Genomic DNA, 14122 nt, shown 5'->3' on the forward strand with positions numbered 1-14122 from the left:
TAGACTATCCAGGACAGTGTGTGTGTGTGTGTGTGTGTGTGTGTATTTGTGTGGTTTACAAGGACATTTTTTTAGGTTACAAACTGGTAATTACAAGGGTATTATGCTTTAAATGTGGTTTATGAGGACATTGCTAGTGTCCCCAGAATTTAAATTGCTTAAAAAACACTAAACAATGTTTTATTGAAAATGTAAAAATGCAGAATGTTTTGAGGTTTAGGGAAAGGGTTAGGGGATATAATATATAGTGTGTGTGCGTGTGTGCGTGTGCGCGTGTGTGCGTGTGTGTGTGTGTGTGTGTGTGTGTGATGTTGACAGCATTTTTTATATTGAGATCTCAGTGGACTGCTGTGACCCGCAAGCTATTAATTGAACAGCCTCACTTAATGAGGTTGTGTGTGTGTGTGCTGCGCATGATATTTCCCAACTCTTTTGAGATGCAACAGCTTTTCCCTACAGATTCCCAACCTCTCCTGCTCCATACACACATTTGGGTCAGAGTCAAAAACGTCACATTACTAATTATTCACTTTTGCATACCTGCTTCTGTACCACGCACATTTTTAAACACACATATACCACCAGCATCTTTAATTACATCAGCCAGATGTGAGGATGTTGAACAAAGCTCCCTTACTTTGCACATAGTTTGTGTGTGTTTGTATATGTGAAAACGTATGTAACGGAAACAATAATGTACAGCCAGCTGGTCATTATCGCAAAATGAACTCTGTGTGATGTGACGTGAAGGGGTTTTGATTCACACTAAATGGGTTTATTTTCTGATAATATCTGTTTGTTTATTATCATACTTATAACAATGCTACTACCCTACCAAATAAATAAATAAAAGGATTTATTTTATTTTAAATGGTTTTATTATCTTTCTCGTGGGTTCGATTTGATTTAAGCTTCAGAAAAATGGGCCATTACATCAGCCTAGACACTAGTGTATATATAGGAACTAGTATATAATAATTAACACTCCAAGACCATTTTTCACTAGAGTCAGCTAACTGGTTTGAGTCGTAAGATGGCAACAATTAGCTGTATGAGAGGCATGAAAGTAGCACCAATATGTTGCTTTGGATAATGGTGAAATGTACAGTTTAGCAGTCATTATATAAACATATGTGACCGCTCAGTGCCAAATCAGAAACAAATATTCCAGGTTGTCATGTAATAAGTATAGGTATTCATGTGTTTCACGTGTTGCACATCATAATGTAAACACCATTCATTCTATCATGTTTCAAGCAGCATTAACACAACCTTTGCTGACCTGGAAGTTACTTTTCTTTTCCTCTTTCTGCTCTCTGCCCTCCATCTGTTTCTTTCTCTTATTCTTGCTGACACACTTTATCTTTAAAAAGAGTCTCTGAATCATTAATGCAGTTATTAAAATCCAGATTTTTTTATGTTTTTTTCTCATCTCCCTTTCCTCTAAAAACCTAAAGTTAACCAATGGGATGAAATATTGAAGCACATTCGGCCTACAGCCTTTTCCTCCCAGCCATTCGTTTAAACATTTATGACAAAACTGCACCGATATCATTTGGCCAGGAGAGCTTTTGCGCACGCACACACACACACACACACACACACACACACACACACACACACACACACACACAGACAGGGATTTAAACAAATCCCTGTCTCTAAGTGTTAAACATATCTCATAACTCATCCGACAACGTTTCTGCTATAGACATGGATGGTACCTACGATAAAATTAGTGAGGGGAAAAATCCCATTGACTTTTATCGAAGGAAGGACCTGAGCCATATCTAAGGAATATCATGTAGAATTGAGGGTGGGCTATTTTGACTTGAGCCAGTAAGTAATCCCCAAGAACACCTTATCAACTGCATAGTGCATGACAATGCCCTGGCAACCAACCACAATACCTTGGCATTTTGGTGGTGAGTTTGGTACAAGAAAATACCACTCATCTAGTTGTTTTTTATTATTATTTATACATTGATGCTGGTGTGGCATCATGGGAGTAAAGGCATGAAAGCAAACAGCTGTTTCTTATTTTTTAGTCACCTCAACAAATAAAAAAGTTGAAATTATAAATACACAGATGGCTTAGAACAAAAACACTGTTCGCTCTGTGTCGCACTTTAAGGAATTGCATATTACAAAAATGTTTTAGCCTGATAAAACTCACATTTATTAAACCAACGTTTGAATCATAGTCCTTATTTTAAAACATTTAAAGCAGTTTCACAGCATCCTTTCATTGAGGATTTCTTTTCTTTTGTGTTCACACGCCCCACTTTCTAATCACTCTCTAATCACTCTGTTTCTCTGTCAGTTCATTAGTCTCTCTCTGCTCAGTCAGTAAAAGGCTGTTTGGAACACCAATAAAAAGTCAGTTCGCTATCCAGTATAATTGAGACAATATTTAAATAGCTCCATAAATATGCAAAGGCCATTTTAAATGTTTTAAGATTAGAGATATGAATAAATCAAACGTGCCTGCGGGCCTTCAGATGTTTGATCATAAATGTTTAGACTCTGATGATAGAAGTGATTCAAATATTAATCTGATAAAATATATGAAAATAGTATTCTGTTTCCCACGAGCCCCTTCTTTCCTTTTGACCTTCTTGAGATGATGAAAACCAGGGCTGCTGGATAGCTCCTCAAAGGCGTGTGTGTGTGTGTGTGTGTGTGTGTGTGTGCGTGTGTGCACGTGTGTGTGCTTGTGTGTGCGTGTGTGTGTGTGTGTGTGTGTGTGTGTGTGTGTGTGTGTGTGTGTGTGTTTGCAACTCAGGACACTGATGCATCAGCCAGCCTATAAAAGTAAACGTTTCAAGTGACTGCGCTCTATAAATTACAAAATCCACATAGAGGCAAGGGAACCTTCATGTGTAAACTGACACACACTAACACACACACACTCAAAGTCTTTCAACATACTCGCATGCACATAAATGTGCAAATCTGCCATGGCAGAGGAAGATGGATCTGGGGACAGATTGTTAGTGACATGTTAATTTCTATACCGTCACTCAAGCTTGGTGCATCTGCAATCAAAGTGATGGGCCATAGGCAAAAACTAAATCCCCGCACCCAATCTCTATCCTTACAAACAGTACTGTCTCTCTCTTTCTACCTGTGTCTTTCAATCTCTTCCTGTGTTTCTGCTCATCCCACACCTTCTCTTTGTCCCTTCATACCTACCTCATTTTTTATTATTTTTGTTTGTTATCTTATTGCAGGAATTTGGCAACCCCCCATATGGTTTTAAGATGTGTTTTCAATCACAAGTGGTCACCACTAAATACAGGTGGAAAATGTTGTGATCGGACCATGAAAACCACGTACGGAGGAAGTTAAAAATGCATTGCATTTAAGGTGTAAAAGCTAATCCGTCTTGATGCATCCCGGACAGCAGCAAAGCACTACCCACTCATCTGTCAATCAAGCACTGTGCTAAAGTTTTACACTGTGCCAGTTCCGTGCAGCTTTAAAAGGAAATAATGTACCTGATATCTACATGTAGTGACAGATGAGAAACACGCAAATCTTAACCTCAGCTAATATTCACCTTAATCACCAGAGAAATCATCTTGCCATCTTGAAAATTTTGTCTTTGATCTTTTAGTGTACCGGTTGATATATAGAAATCTATGGTGTTGATGTCAAAGCATAATTGCCCAACAAAGAGGATTTACAGATTATAGAGTTGTCAAAAGTTACCGTGAGTATTTTAAAGTGTTCGGGGATGTCATAACAACAGGAAACAGAGGAGGGAGATTTTAAAACAAGAGAACTTCGTTCATAAATCCACAAGATCTTACCTTCACACTGTGGACTACATAAAATCATGCAGATACAGATCAGTTTTGCAGACAGAAAAGCCTTGTTGATGACAAATTTCAACGGAGAATGGCCAGACTGGTTCAAGCTGACAGAAAGGCTACAGTAACTCAGATAACCACTCTGTACAATTGTAGTGAGCAGAATAGCATCTCAGAATGCACAACACATCGGCAAAACTAAAGTAAACATTGGTACGGCATTCACAATGTTGAAAGATCTGATGATGAAGATAAACATGAGTAGTGATGACGATGTTGCTTCTTTTTTGTTGTACAGATAAGACATTATTAATTGTTTAGACTATTCTCTAAATAGCATCAGTGGAATTTACAGAAAACTCATAAAAATTCCCTCAAACTTTTTATAATTACGTGTGCAGTCAACGTATGTTAGTAATGGACAGTTTTCAGCTGTGTTTACAAACGCAACTGGAAAGTAACTTGTAATTTTATTTTATTTATCACAGCTATAGTAAGGGGTGCCCAAATACCTCCACCTCTATGAAACGGCATACATCTTCATTCGTTTAGTAGCTTGGCTCAGTGATTTTTGTGGATTTTGTGTAAACCATGACGTTGGAGTTCTTAAAAACAGTATTCATGGATATGCTAAATTTGATCATAAAAACAATTCTAATCTTTCCTTTACCATAACATTCTGTGTCGCTAGATAATTGAGGTTAATTTTATGCTGAGCAGTTCTCTAATAAAGGTAATAACTGTCTTTAGAAATAACGTGAAACATAGAAAGTCTCCAAAGATTATTGATATGAAGGATAATAATAATCTGTCCATAACCGTAGAAGTCCGTTCGCTTGAATTCTGACATTTGTTTTTAGGCAAAATATTATAGTAGTAATAAATACATTTAAAATTTACCTCAAACTCTGACACTCTCCAGATGCAAATGATATTTCAAAGCTGGCAGGGGCAGCAGAGACGATCATGCTCATCCACATCGATAGATGGCAGTACAGCGTCTAACACCACTGTCATATCGGTACTTAAAATACATGATGAAGAGCGATGCTAATGCTAGCTAGAGAACTACAGAATGTCCCTGTAATAAAAACAGGAAATTAGGTGACAAAAGCTGAAATAGCTGAGTGCTGAAAAGGTGCGGGCTGAAAAAGGTCAATAGGTTCTCCAGTAAAGTAGCAGAAAATTTTGCATTTGTGCCTAGATTAAATGCAAGTGTAACAGGGAGAAACAGTGCTTCTTTCAGTGCACTTTCTTTGTATTTTTTTAAGTGGTTTGCGCTTTGTCATCTTGCTACTGCATTTTTCTTTTGTACATTGACATTGTGATTGATGATATCAGTGTGATTGTCATTCAATCAGACTTTGTAATACAGTGGTCACAGGAAACACATTTGAGACGCATATTAATACCAAGTGTACATGACAATGAGCTGAAGCCTCTGCCAACCGGTTGCATTGGCAGTGGACTGAACAAATGCGCAGACGGTAATCCTACTGCTAGCGTCCACTTACCTGCCTTTCAGCAAATCAGTTAAGACTGCTGGGCAAACATTACATCACCTAATTAATATTCATGATCCAAGCTATTCAGATCTTAATGCCCCTGCTTATTTGGACAATGATGACACAAAAATGACAGGAAATGATAAGGGGAAGAGGAAGTGAAACTCAAACTTGAGTCTTCTATATGAGCACCACAACTCAATGTGTCTGGAGCATGTATGGTTCTGATGTTTTTCCTTTTTTGTTTTCTTGCTCACTCCCATTTAAACTTGTTTTCTCTCTTCTCTTTAAAGATGTGGTGGTCAGATCAAAGTGATTTCTATTTGTGATAGGGCTTATTTTTCCTGTAATTTTATCATAATAGACACACACAGTATGATCTCTCTGTCACACACTCTCACCATATACAGATCCTAATGGAAATGCCATCTTACCTTCATCAGCGGTAGTCTGGGTGGAGTAATCAGAGTAGAAGATCAGTGTAGCACTGTGGAAGATGTTGATGGTACACATCAATAGGCCTTAACAGTGTTTTTCCATTTGTGTGTGTGCATTTGCAGGCAGCCGTGGTACTACGGCTGGGGTTTTAATCTCCCACGAGGACAAGCTCTGCTGGACAAGTGGAACCAGATCCCAGACTCCACGGATATCCTTCTCACACACTGCCCTCCTCTGGGTAAGACCTAAATCACACAAATTTCCCTATTATTCTGTTTTGATCCTCACACATATACTTTAGCTCTGAGGTTTTGGCAGATGGAGTTGCTACAGCAGGCTGCTAAAGCATGCAAAAGTGAGACTCTGTTCGCAGTGCAGCAAATCCCTACGCACATAATAAAAACCTCACACACACACACTCCTATGTAAAGAGAGCATACTGTAAGTTTCTGCATAAAGACAGCTGCGATTTAAAATGCTGAGCATTTGGGCTTTGAGATTGTGACAAAGTGTAATTCTCCTGGTAAGGACGTGTCTCTCTCTATACATTTGTGCGGATGTGGATGTTTATCAAAGTTTTGCAAATTAGCCCCAAATGACGCCTACTGAGATTTAAAGAGTGTACGCTTATACAGTATGTGCATTGTGTAAGTCTCATCACAAATCACATTCCCTATTCCATCAGTCCCATAGCTTTATACGCAGATTGTCAGAACATGATAAATTGGGTTGGAAAAGAGTTATTGATGTCACAAACTTGTGCATTTACCACCGTGACCCTAAAGGCCAAAGTGTACTTCAGTTGTCTGCATTGCTGATTGCAACGTGCAAAGTATGCATGACACAATTACAGCAGAGTCTAAGGCTTTGTTCACACTGCAGGTAAAAATCCGATTTTTTGGTCAAATCCAACTTTTAGACTGACTGGTCAAAATGCAGGTTGTATGTGTACAGATAAGATTTATTTGTTTTTGTTCAGACTGCAGTCGCTTTTGCTAGCATGCCCACATTAGTTGTAATAGTAATGATGCAAACTTGCGTATGTTTACCATGTGTGAGATTTTAGCAATGGATGTTTTTCATGAGGGCAGTATCCATATATTAACATATTCATTACAGACAATGGCTTAAAAAAAAGCATGCAATGATTATTGCTGCTAGGGTTTACAATAGTCCTGTTTTAGCCGGACGTCCCATATTCTATCCCTATTTTCCTGTAATTTAGCAGGTAGCGAAACATCCCGTATTGAAAGCTTTGTGGCCTTTATTAAAGCATAAAAGGGTCGGACAGCCAGATTCTTGAAGAAGCTGTATTGAAGCGCTTAAAATTTTACCAAGCGTCCCTTATTCCCGTTTATATGGCTCACAATGGATGCGTGTTTCCACACCTAAGCACTTCTCTTTGGGTGAGTAAAGCCAATGTCTGCATTATTTTAAAAGAGGTTTGCACTGGGGGCCTGGGTAGCTCAGTGGTAAAAGATGCTGGCTACCACCCCTGAAGTTCACTAGTTAGAAACGTGCTGAGTGACTCTAGCCAGGTCTCTTAAACAACCAAATTGGCCCGGTTGCTAGGAAGGGTAGAGTCACATGGAGTAACCTCCTTGTGGTTGCTATAATGTGGTTAGTTCTCGGTGGGGCACGTGATGAATTGAGCATGGATGCCGCGGTGGGTGGGGTGAAGCCTCCACATGCACTATGTCTCTGTGGCACTTCCACTGTGGGGCAATTCCATGGAAATGTCAACTGTACCATGAAAAAAAATGGCAATTTCAATCTTATTCCAGTTCCTCATGCAGCTTGATGGATATCATAACAATGTCTCAGAGGTTGAATTCTGCAGGTTTCAAAGTGTTTTGGACGGTTTCCTCTCATGATGTAAGTGCTGCTTTCACAGCTGTCACATCCGTAAGGAAGAGATTTTTTCCCCCAATTTATATAAAGAGACAATTAATTAAAATGTAATATAAGATGTTCTTATTACTTCTGGATTGTGCATTTCAATTTTCAAAGTGTGTGGTCCCCACAAATTCCTGTCCATATTTGTTACATCCGTAGCACAAGCTCAGTTCCAGATCTATGCTAGAAAAAATAGTTTCTGTTGTCTGAAATGTATCTGCAGGGGTCTATGATTATACATAACAATAGTTTGATATAATGGAAACGAGTACTTTATATATGAAGTTAAATTTCATGTTTTCACTGCATATGTCACATCAATAACTCTGGAATTGCCCTGTGACCGTTTCGGAGGGCTGAAATATGTAATAAAACGGTCATTGGGAACTTACTTTTTAAGTCATTATTTATTGAAAATTCTTTTACAGTGTGGCTATCGTTATTGTTTTCACTTCGAAGTGCCCTGTGAAGGCATCATGCAATTTGGAAAGCAGTATATGTCTTCTCATCACAACATCTGACGAAACAACCCGTTGCACTCAACGAATGACTGTTCAGACTGAGATGCATTAAGAAAAATCTGATTTTAACCACCTACGATTGTGGTTTGGATCAGGCTTGTGAAAATCTAATTTTGTGTTTTTGTCCTTTTCAGAATACAAAATTAAATCCTATATGTATTTGATAGCCAAAAAATCGGATTTTGTATGACTGTGTGAACATAGCCTAAGCGTACTGTCCACATGCAACCCAGATTTTCTAGATACCTGGACAGTCCTGGTCTGTGTACATCTTCAGCACATGTGGCTGCCATTGACTGCACCAAAAGAGTATCATAAAGCAGTCATAGTGCACATGATTTGATCACGTTCATATTCGCTTGCTGTCAAAAGGCTGAAGCAAGATTCTTCCAGGAGGATTGTCTCTGAAATCATTGAACTGGGTTTAAATCTTGTGTACTTGTTAAAGATGGTTGCTAGCACATGCAAGTCTAACTCAAGAGCACAAATTAACTAAATTGAGCCTGGTCTCACATTGTATAGTTCTCTGGCATGAATGGCTAATTTGGAGGGTTTGGAGCCAAAGTGCAATTAAATATAAAGGCCACAAACCCTCAATTTCTCACTCTTCACCAGTTTATCCTGTGATTTTAACTGGTTTTACAATGGACATCTAGTTGGGAACAATCAAAATAGTGGAGTAAACAAAAATGTCCTTAAAATTAAACATTAAAATGCAGTAATATTATCAGGAAATGTATAGGCCCAACAAAACATGACATGGGCTGAATAGAACAATTTTGTAAATGCATAAACAACAGCCATAACCAGCCATTAAACTTTGACTGAAAGCACAACCTTTGATATTAACAACTTAAAATATATATGGGAAATATTGTCTACTCCCTTTTAAAAGGTTAAAAGGTTATTTATTTTGCTATACTCGCTATGTGCGATTATATGGTTAGCTACATTTTATGATTTGCATTTAGTTTGCACTATCAATCTTTGTATTTGTCTTCCACTGTTTCCTTATGTCTCTCTGTCTTTTTGATTTTAAGGTTAGTAATTTTTATAATTGACTATTTTAGGTTTTTTGGATTGGGTACCCAGGAAGATGCAGCGTGTTGGCTGTATGGAGCTTCTGAACACAGTCCAGAGGAGAGTTCAGCCCAAACTACATGTGTTTGGACACATTCATGAAGGTAACTTCAACACAAATGTTCACACATTGCACACTTTCTCACAAGGATGTAGACATCAGTAGACAGCTTAGATGTTCTGAAGGGAAAAGTGATATTTATAAATCATTTCCAACACTTGCATGAAAATCCATACATTCTGTGAACTCAAACATATTTGTTCATGCTGCCATGTCAATTCACTCAGTTTTGGGGTTATCAGGGCAGCATTTCTCCCTTGGTGCTTTGCCTTCTGACAGCTCCATTGCAAAAATTAGATCACATTCATATTCATAGTAAATTTAGCACTCTCACTCAAAACCCTTTTAATAAAGGTTTCAATTAATATTATAGGCTTGCATGTTCAAGTTTTGCATGTCTGTGTTAATCCTGTATGTGCTTCTGTGTATATGTTTACAGGGAATAAGTCTTTTATTAGTCACCTATACATACACATAGTGCATAGGCAAATGAAATGCTTACTCTGTAGGTCAAAATAATAGGTCATCTCTGTTTTAAAGGGATAGTTTACCCCAAAATGAAAATTCACCCTAAGGTTATTGCAAACCTCTATAACTTTCTTTCATAGAACACAAAAGAAGACTTTAGGTAAAGTGTTAGCTTCAGTCAACATTCACATTCATTGTATTAAAAAAAGATGCAATGAAAATAAATGGTGACTAAAGCTAACATTCTGCCTAACATTTATTGTTGAGTTTCACAGGTGAAAGATTTGGAACAACATGAGGCTGATTAATGGTGACAGAATTTCCATCTTTGGCTGAACCAATCCTTTGTGTAAAACCAAATGATTTAATAATGAGAATAAAATTTGAATAATAAGGAAAATCTATCATCCCATGCCATGCAAAAATATAATTGCACAACTCCAAATGCAAGCTTATTTATTTATGTTTTGAGCTGTGTCATTATATATTTATTTTTATATATTGATGCTGTAACTTGCACCTCTAAATTTAAAGGAATAGTTCACCCTAAAATTCAACTTCTCTCATCATTTACTCACCCTCATGCCATCCCAGATGTGTATGACTTTTTTCTTCTGCTGAACACAAACAAAGTTTTTAGAAGAATATTTCAGCTCTGTAGGTCCATACAATGCAAGGGAATGGTGACCAGACATGTCAAGATCCAAAAATCACATAATGGCAGTATAAAAGTAATCCATATGACTCCAGTAGTTTAATATGTCTTCAGAAGTGGTATGATAGGTGTGTGTGTGAGAAACAAATCAATATTTAAGTCCTTTTTTACTATCAAACTCCACCTTCACTTTTAGAATGTGAAAGAATGTGAAAGTGGAGATTTATAGTTAAAAAGGACTTGAATATTGATCTTTTCCACACCCACACCTGCATATCACTTCAGAAAGCATGGATTTAGAGTCTAATGGATTACGTTTATGCTGCCTTTATATGCTTTGTGGAACTTGAAAGGTCTGGTCACCAATCACTTGAGTTATATGGACCTACAGAGCTTAAATATTCTTCTAAAATCTTTGTTTGTGTCCAGCAGAAGAAAAAGTCATGGGGGTGAGTAAATGATGAGAGAATTTTTATACATTTTTATATCCCTTTAAGGTGTTTTTACCCAAGTGTCTCCTCAGAAGAATCAAATTCATCCATACCAAAATAATTGCTGTCAAAGTTATTTAAAATTGTATTTGTAATTTTTAGCTTTTTGAAATTTCATAGAAGATATTAACTTTTTAATATAACATATTTATGTGCTCACGCAATGAACTTTATACACACAATGTACAGTTACCAAACTTACATTTTCCTTTTTAACACATGATTCAACCTTGTTTCAAAACATATTGCAATAATTTTTGATCAGTTTTAATCTTTTAACTGTACTAACTGTTAAAAGTAATTGTAGCATCTTGCACCAAGACATTGGAGTAAATGAATGAATCTCTTCACCGTAAGCAATCAAAATATCTCTGTTCTTTGTGTTTGTGCGAGCTAGGTTACGGTATGATGACTGATGGAACCACCTCATTCATTAATGCATCAGCATGCACGGTGAACTTCCAGCCAATGAACCAGCCTATCGTTTTCGACTTACCCAATCCCAGGAGTTCATGATTGAACTGAGACCTGCCCACTTCCCCATTCTTTCAATCAGGGTCCCTCTTTGAGCGTGTATGGATACTGTGTAGTGTATATAAAGCTTGCGAGAATGATGCTACTTTGGATATTCCCAAGGACATTTTCATCCATTTGTGCCGTCTGCGTGCTCAAACATGAATAGCGGCATTTTGCCTCTTTGAAATTTGGACTCTTTTCTGACTTTTTGCATTGTAATTGAAACGGCATGACAATCGTGTATTCATAAGGTCATGGAAGCCTCCGTGCACAAGGTGGGAAGTCAAGCTTTCGTCTTACTGGCTGGCACTTATTAAAGGAACTTTGTAAGCTTGAAGCCTCAATGGAACCACAAAAATAAAAACAAACAAAAAAATCTCATGTTACATTTCTGTGCTCTGGATCCACTCTTGAATGTTCCAGGATGTGCCCTGAGAGAAACAACACTATGGTGCAAACAAGTTTCTTCAGGGTACCATATCTCTCTCTCTCTCTCTCTTTCTCTCTCTCTGAGTCTAAGTCTCTCATCATACTTATTCCTATCTGTTACGCAGTATCTGCTCTGTTGTTATATGTTGCTCTTTTCAACTTCGGGCCATGTTGGATTATATTGGGAGGAATAAACTTGCTCTAAACAGGAATGTAATGTTTATAAAATAGATGGCAAAAAAAAAAGATTCCTTCTACTTTTTCATACTTTCTTTATTGTTTGATTTACTGTAAATGTGCAAAACTGTGAATGTGTTTAAAAGCAAACAGTCCTTTACTGATGCAGTGTGAATTTTTACAGTAGTTTGAAGTGTTTGTTTAAGGCCAAATATTTAATAGTTCTTCTAAAGCTCTTCGGTTAACGTCCCTCCGAATAATATCAAAGACTCGGCACGCGCACAAAGTGTGCTTTTGCATAACAAGAATATGTTGCACTTTGATCCATATGCTCCCACTATAATTTATTAACATTCCTCCTGGTGATAATTTATTCCCATGTGTTTTACAGCTCTTCAGCATTAACTGTGTGTGGCATTAGGCCTAATATGTTGGTTCTGTTAGATGCAGAGGGTTTTCATCTACTCCATATAAATGGATGAATAAAAACAAATAAATCGAACAAATTATCCTGCTGTGTGTGTGTGTGTGTGTGTGTGTGTGTGTGTGTGTGTGTGTGTGTGTGTGTGTGTGTGTGTGTGTGTGTGTGTGTGTGTGTGTGTGTGTGTGTGTGTGTGTGTGTGTGCGCGGGGGCAGGTTTGGGTGGTTTACGAGGAATTTTTTTTAAGGTTACAAACTGGTAATTACAAGGGTATTATGCTATAAATGTGGTTTATGAGGACATTGCTAGTGTGCCCATAATTCAAATCACTTAAACATACTAAACAATGTTTTTTTTTTTTTATGTAAAAATGCAGAAGTTTTTTGTGAGGGTTAGGTTTAGGGGTTGTGTTAGGGGATAGAATCTATAGTTCATACAGTATAAAAATCATTAGTTCTATGGAGAGTCCTCATAAGGACAGCCTCACCAACGTGTGTTTGTGTGTATGTGTGTGTGAGCGCGTGCGTGTGTGTGTGCGCATGCGATTAATTGCTCCTCTATCATAGCCTGAGGAAAAGAAGAATGAACGGATGATATTGGAAATGCCGACTATGAAGCTGACGTCTATGAGACTGAATTCTGTCTCGTCTTTCTTTCTTTCTTTTTTTAAGGCTTTCTTGCTTTTTGTACCCTTGTTTTACATTCAGTCAAAGGTCAAACTTTGTGCTTTGCACTCTCTTGTGGCTTTTTCTCCTTTTTTCTCCTTTCGATTTTGCATGTTTGAAGACTTCAACAGCATGCTGTTCTGTATTTCAAATCTGATTCTGTGGATTGTTTGTTAATTAATTGTGCAGTGAAATTTTAATGCTAAATATACATTGTAATTTTTCTTTATTTGGGCTAGTTTTTGGTCAATTCATTTTGTATGCCATCTAATCAAGAGTTATGGTGTTGAAACAATTCTGTAGCAGAGATAAATTCCCAGTGGAACATATCTTTCTCTCTTAGAAACTGTTCCTTTTTGTTCTGGGAAAGATCATTTGCACAAATTAAATGAAAACTTATCCATAACACTCAATCTTCAATCTCTGTTTCTCCTTTTTAAAATTAAAAATGTATCCCTGTTTCCAGGGTATGCCCTCTTTCTCCTTAAATCTCTCTCTTAATGTTTATCTTTTTGTGTGGCTGCAGATAAGAGAAGTAGATTCCAACATTATTACACCCTCACGATTTTGTTCTGATCAAAGAGCTCGAATTTCATATCAATTATCTAGACGTGGCTTAAAACTTAAATTATGTGGGTAAAAATTGCCCTCACTCTTGTAACATTTCAGCTCATCCCTCTTCCACACCTCTGCACATACTAATGAAATCCCTCATTCGAATAATTACATGAGTAATCCTGCGGGATGGAAGGTAATTTATTCCAGGCTGGCTTTTACAATGCCATTAAAGTCTGTTCTGTGTCATCCTTACCACTTTTTACAGACATATATGCTATTCCTCTTCTTATTCTCCCACCTTTATTTTCTTAGATCATTTTTTCGCCTCTTTACATCCATTCATGTGCCATCTACTGAAATCTCTGTAGTGCGTACCATCAACATCTGTCTCTCTGTCGTCTTGTGTGCTTTACACAGAGATGTCCT

General features: G+C 37.5%; 1 protein-coding gene across 1 annotated transcript in view; it reads left to right on the forward strand.

The window, feature by feature from the left end:
* The window catches only part of LOC127637633 (metallophosphoesterase domain-containing protein 1-like), a 60112-nt gene extending 46348 nt beyond the window's left edge, over positions 1-13764 (forward strand). The window contains exons 5-7 of the mRNA XM_052118793.1: positions 5881-5996; positions 9246-9359; positions 11328-13764. Of these exons, the coding sequence (XP_051974753.1) occupies positions 5881-5996; positions 9246-9359; positions 11328-11446 (349 nt within the window). The 3' untranslated portion in view covers positions 11447-13764. The remainder of the gene's footprint in view (positions 1-5880; positions 5997-9245; positions 9360-11327) is intronic.
* Positions 13765-14122: the final 358 nt, after the last annotated feature.

Source organism: Xyrauchen texanus, chromosome 45 (assembly GCF_025860055.1).
Source record: "Xyrauchen texanus isolate HMW12.3.18 chromosome 45, RBS_HiC_50CHRs, whole genome shotgun sequence".
In the NCBI taxonomy this organism is placed as follows: domain Eukaryota; kingdom Metazoa; phylum Chordata; class Actinopteri; order Cypriniformes; family Catostomidae; genus Xyrauchen; species Xyrauchen texanus.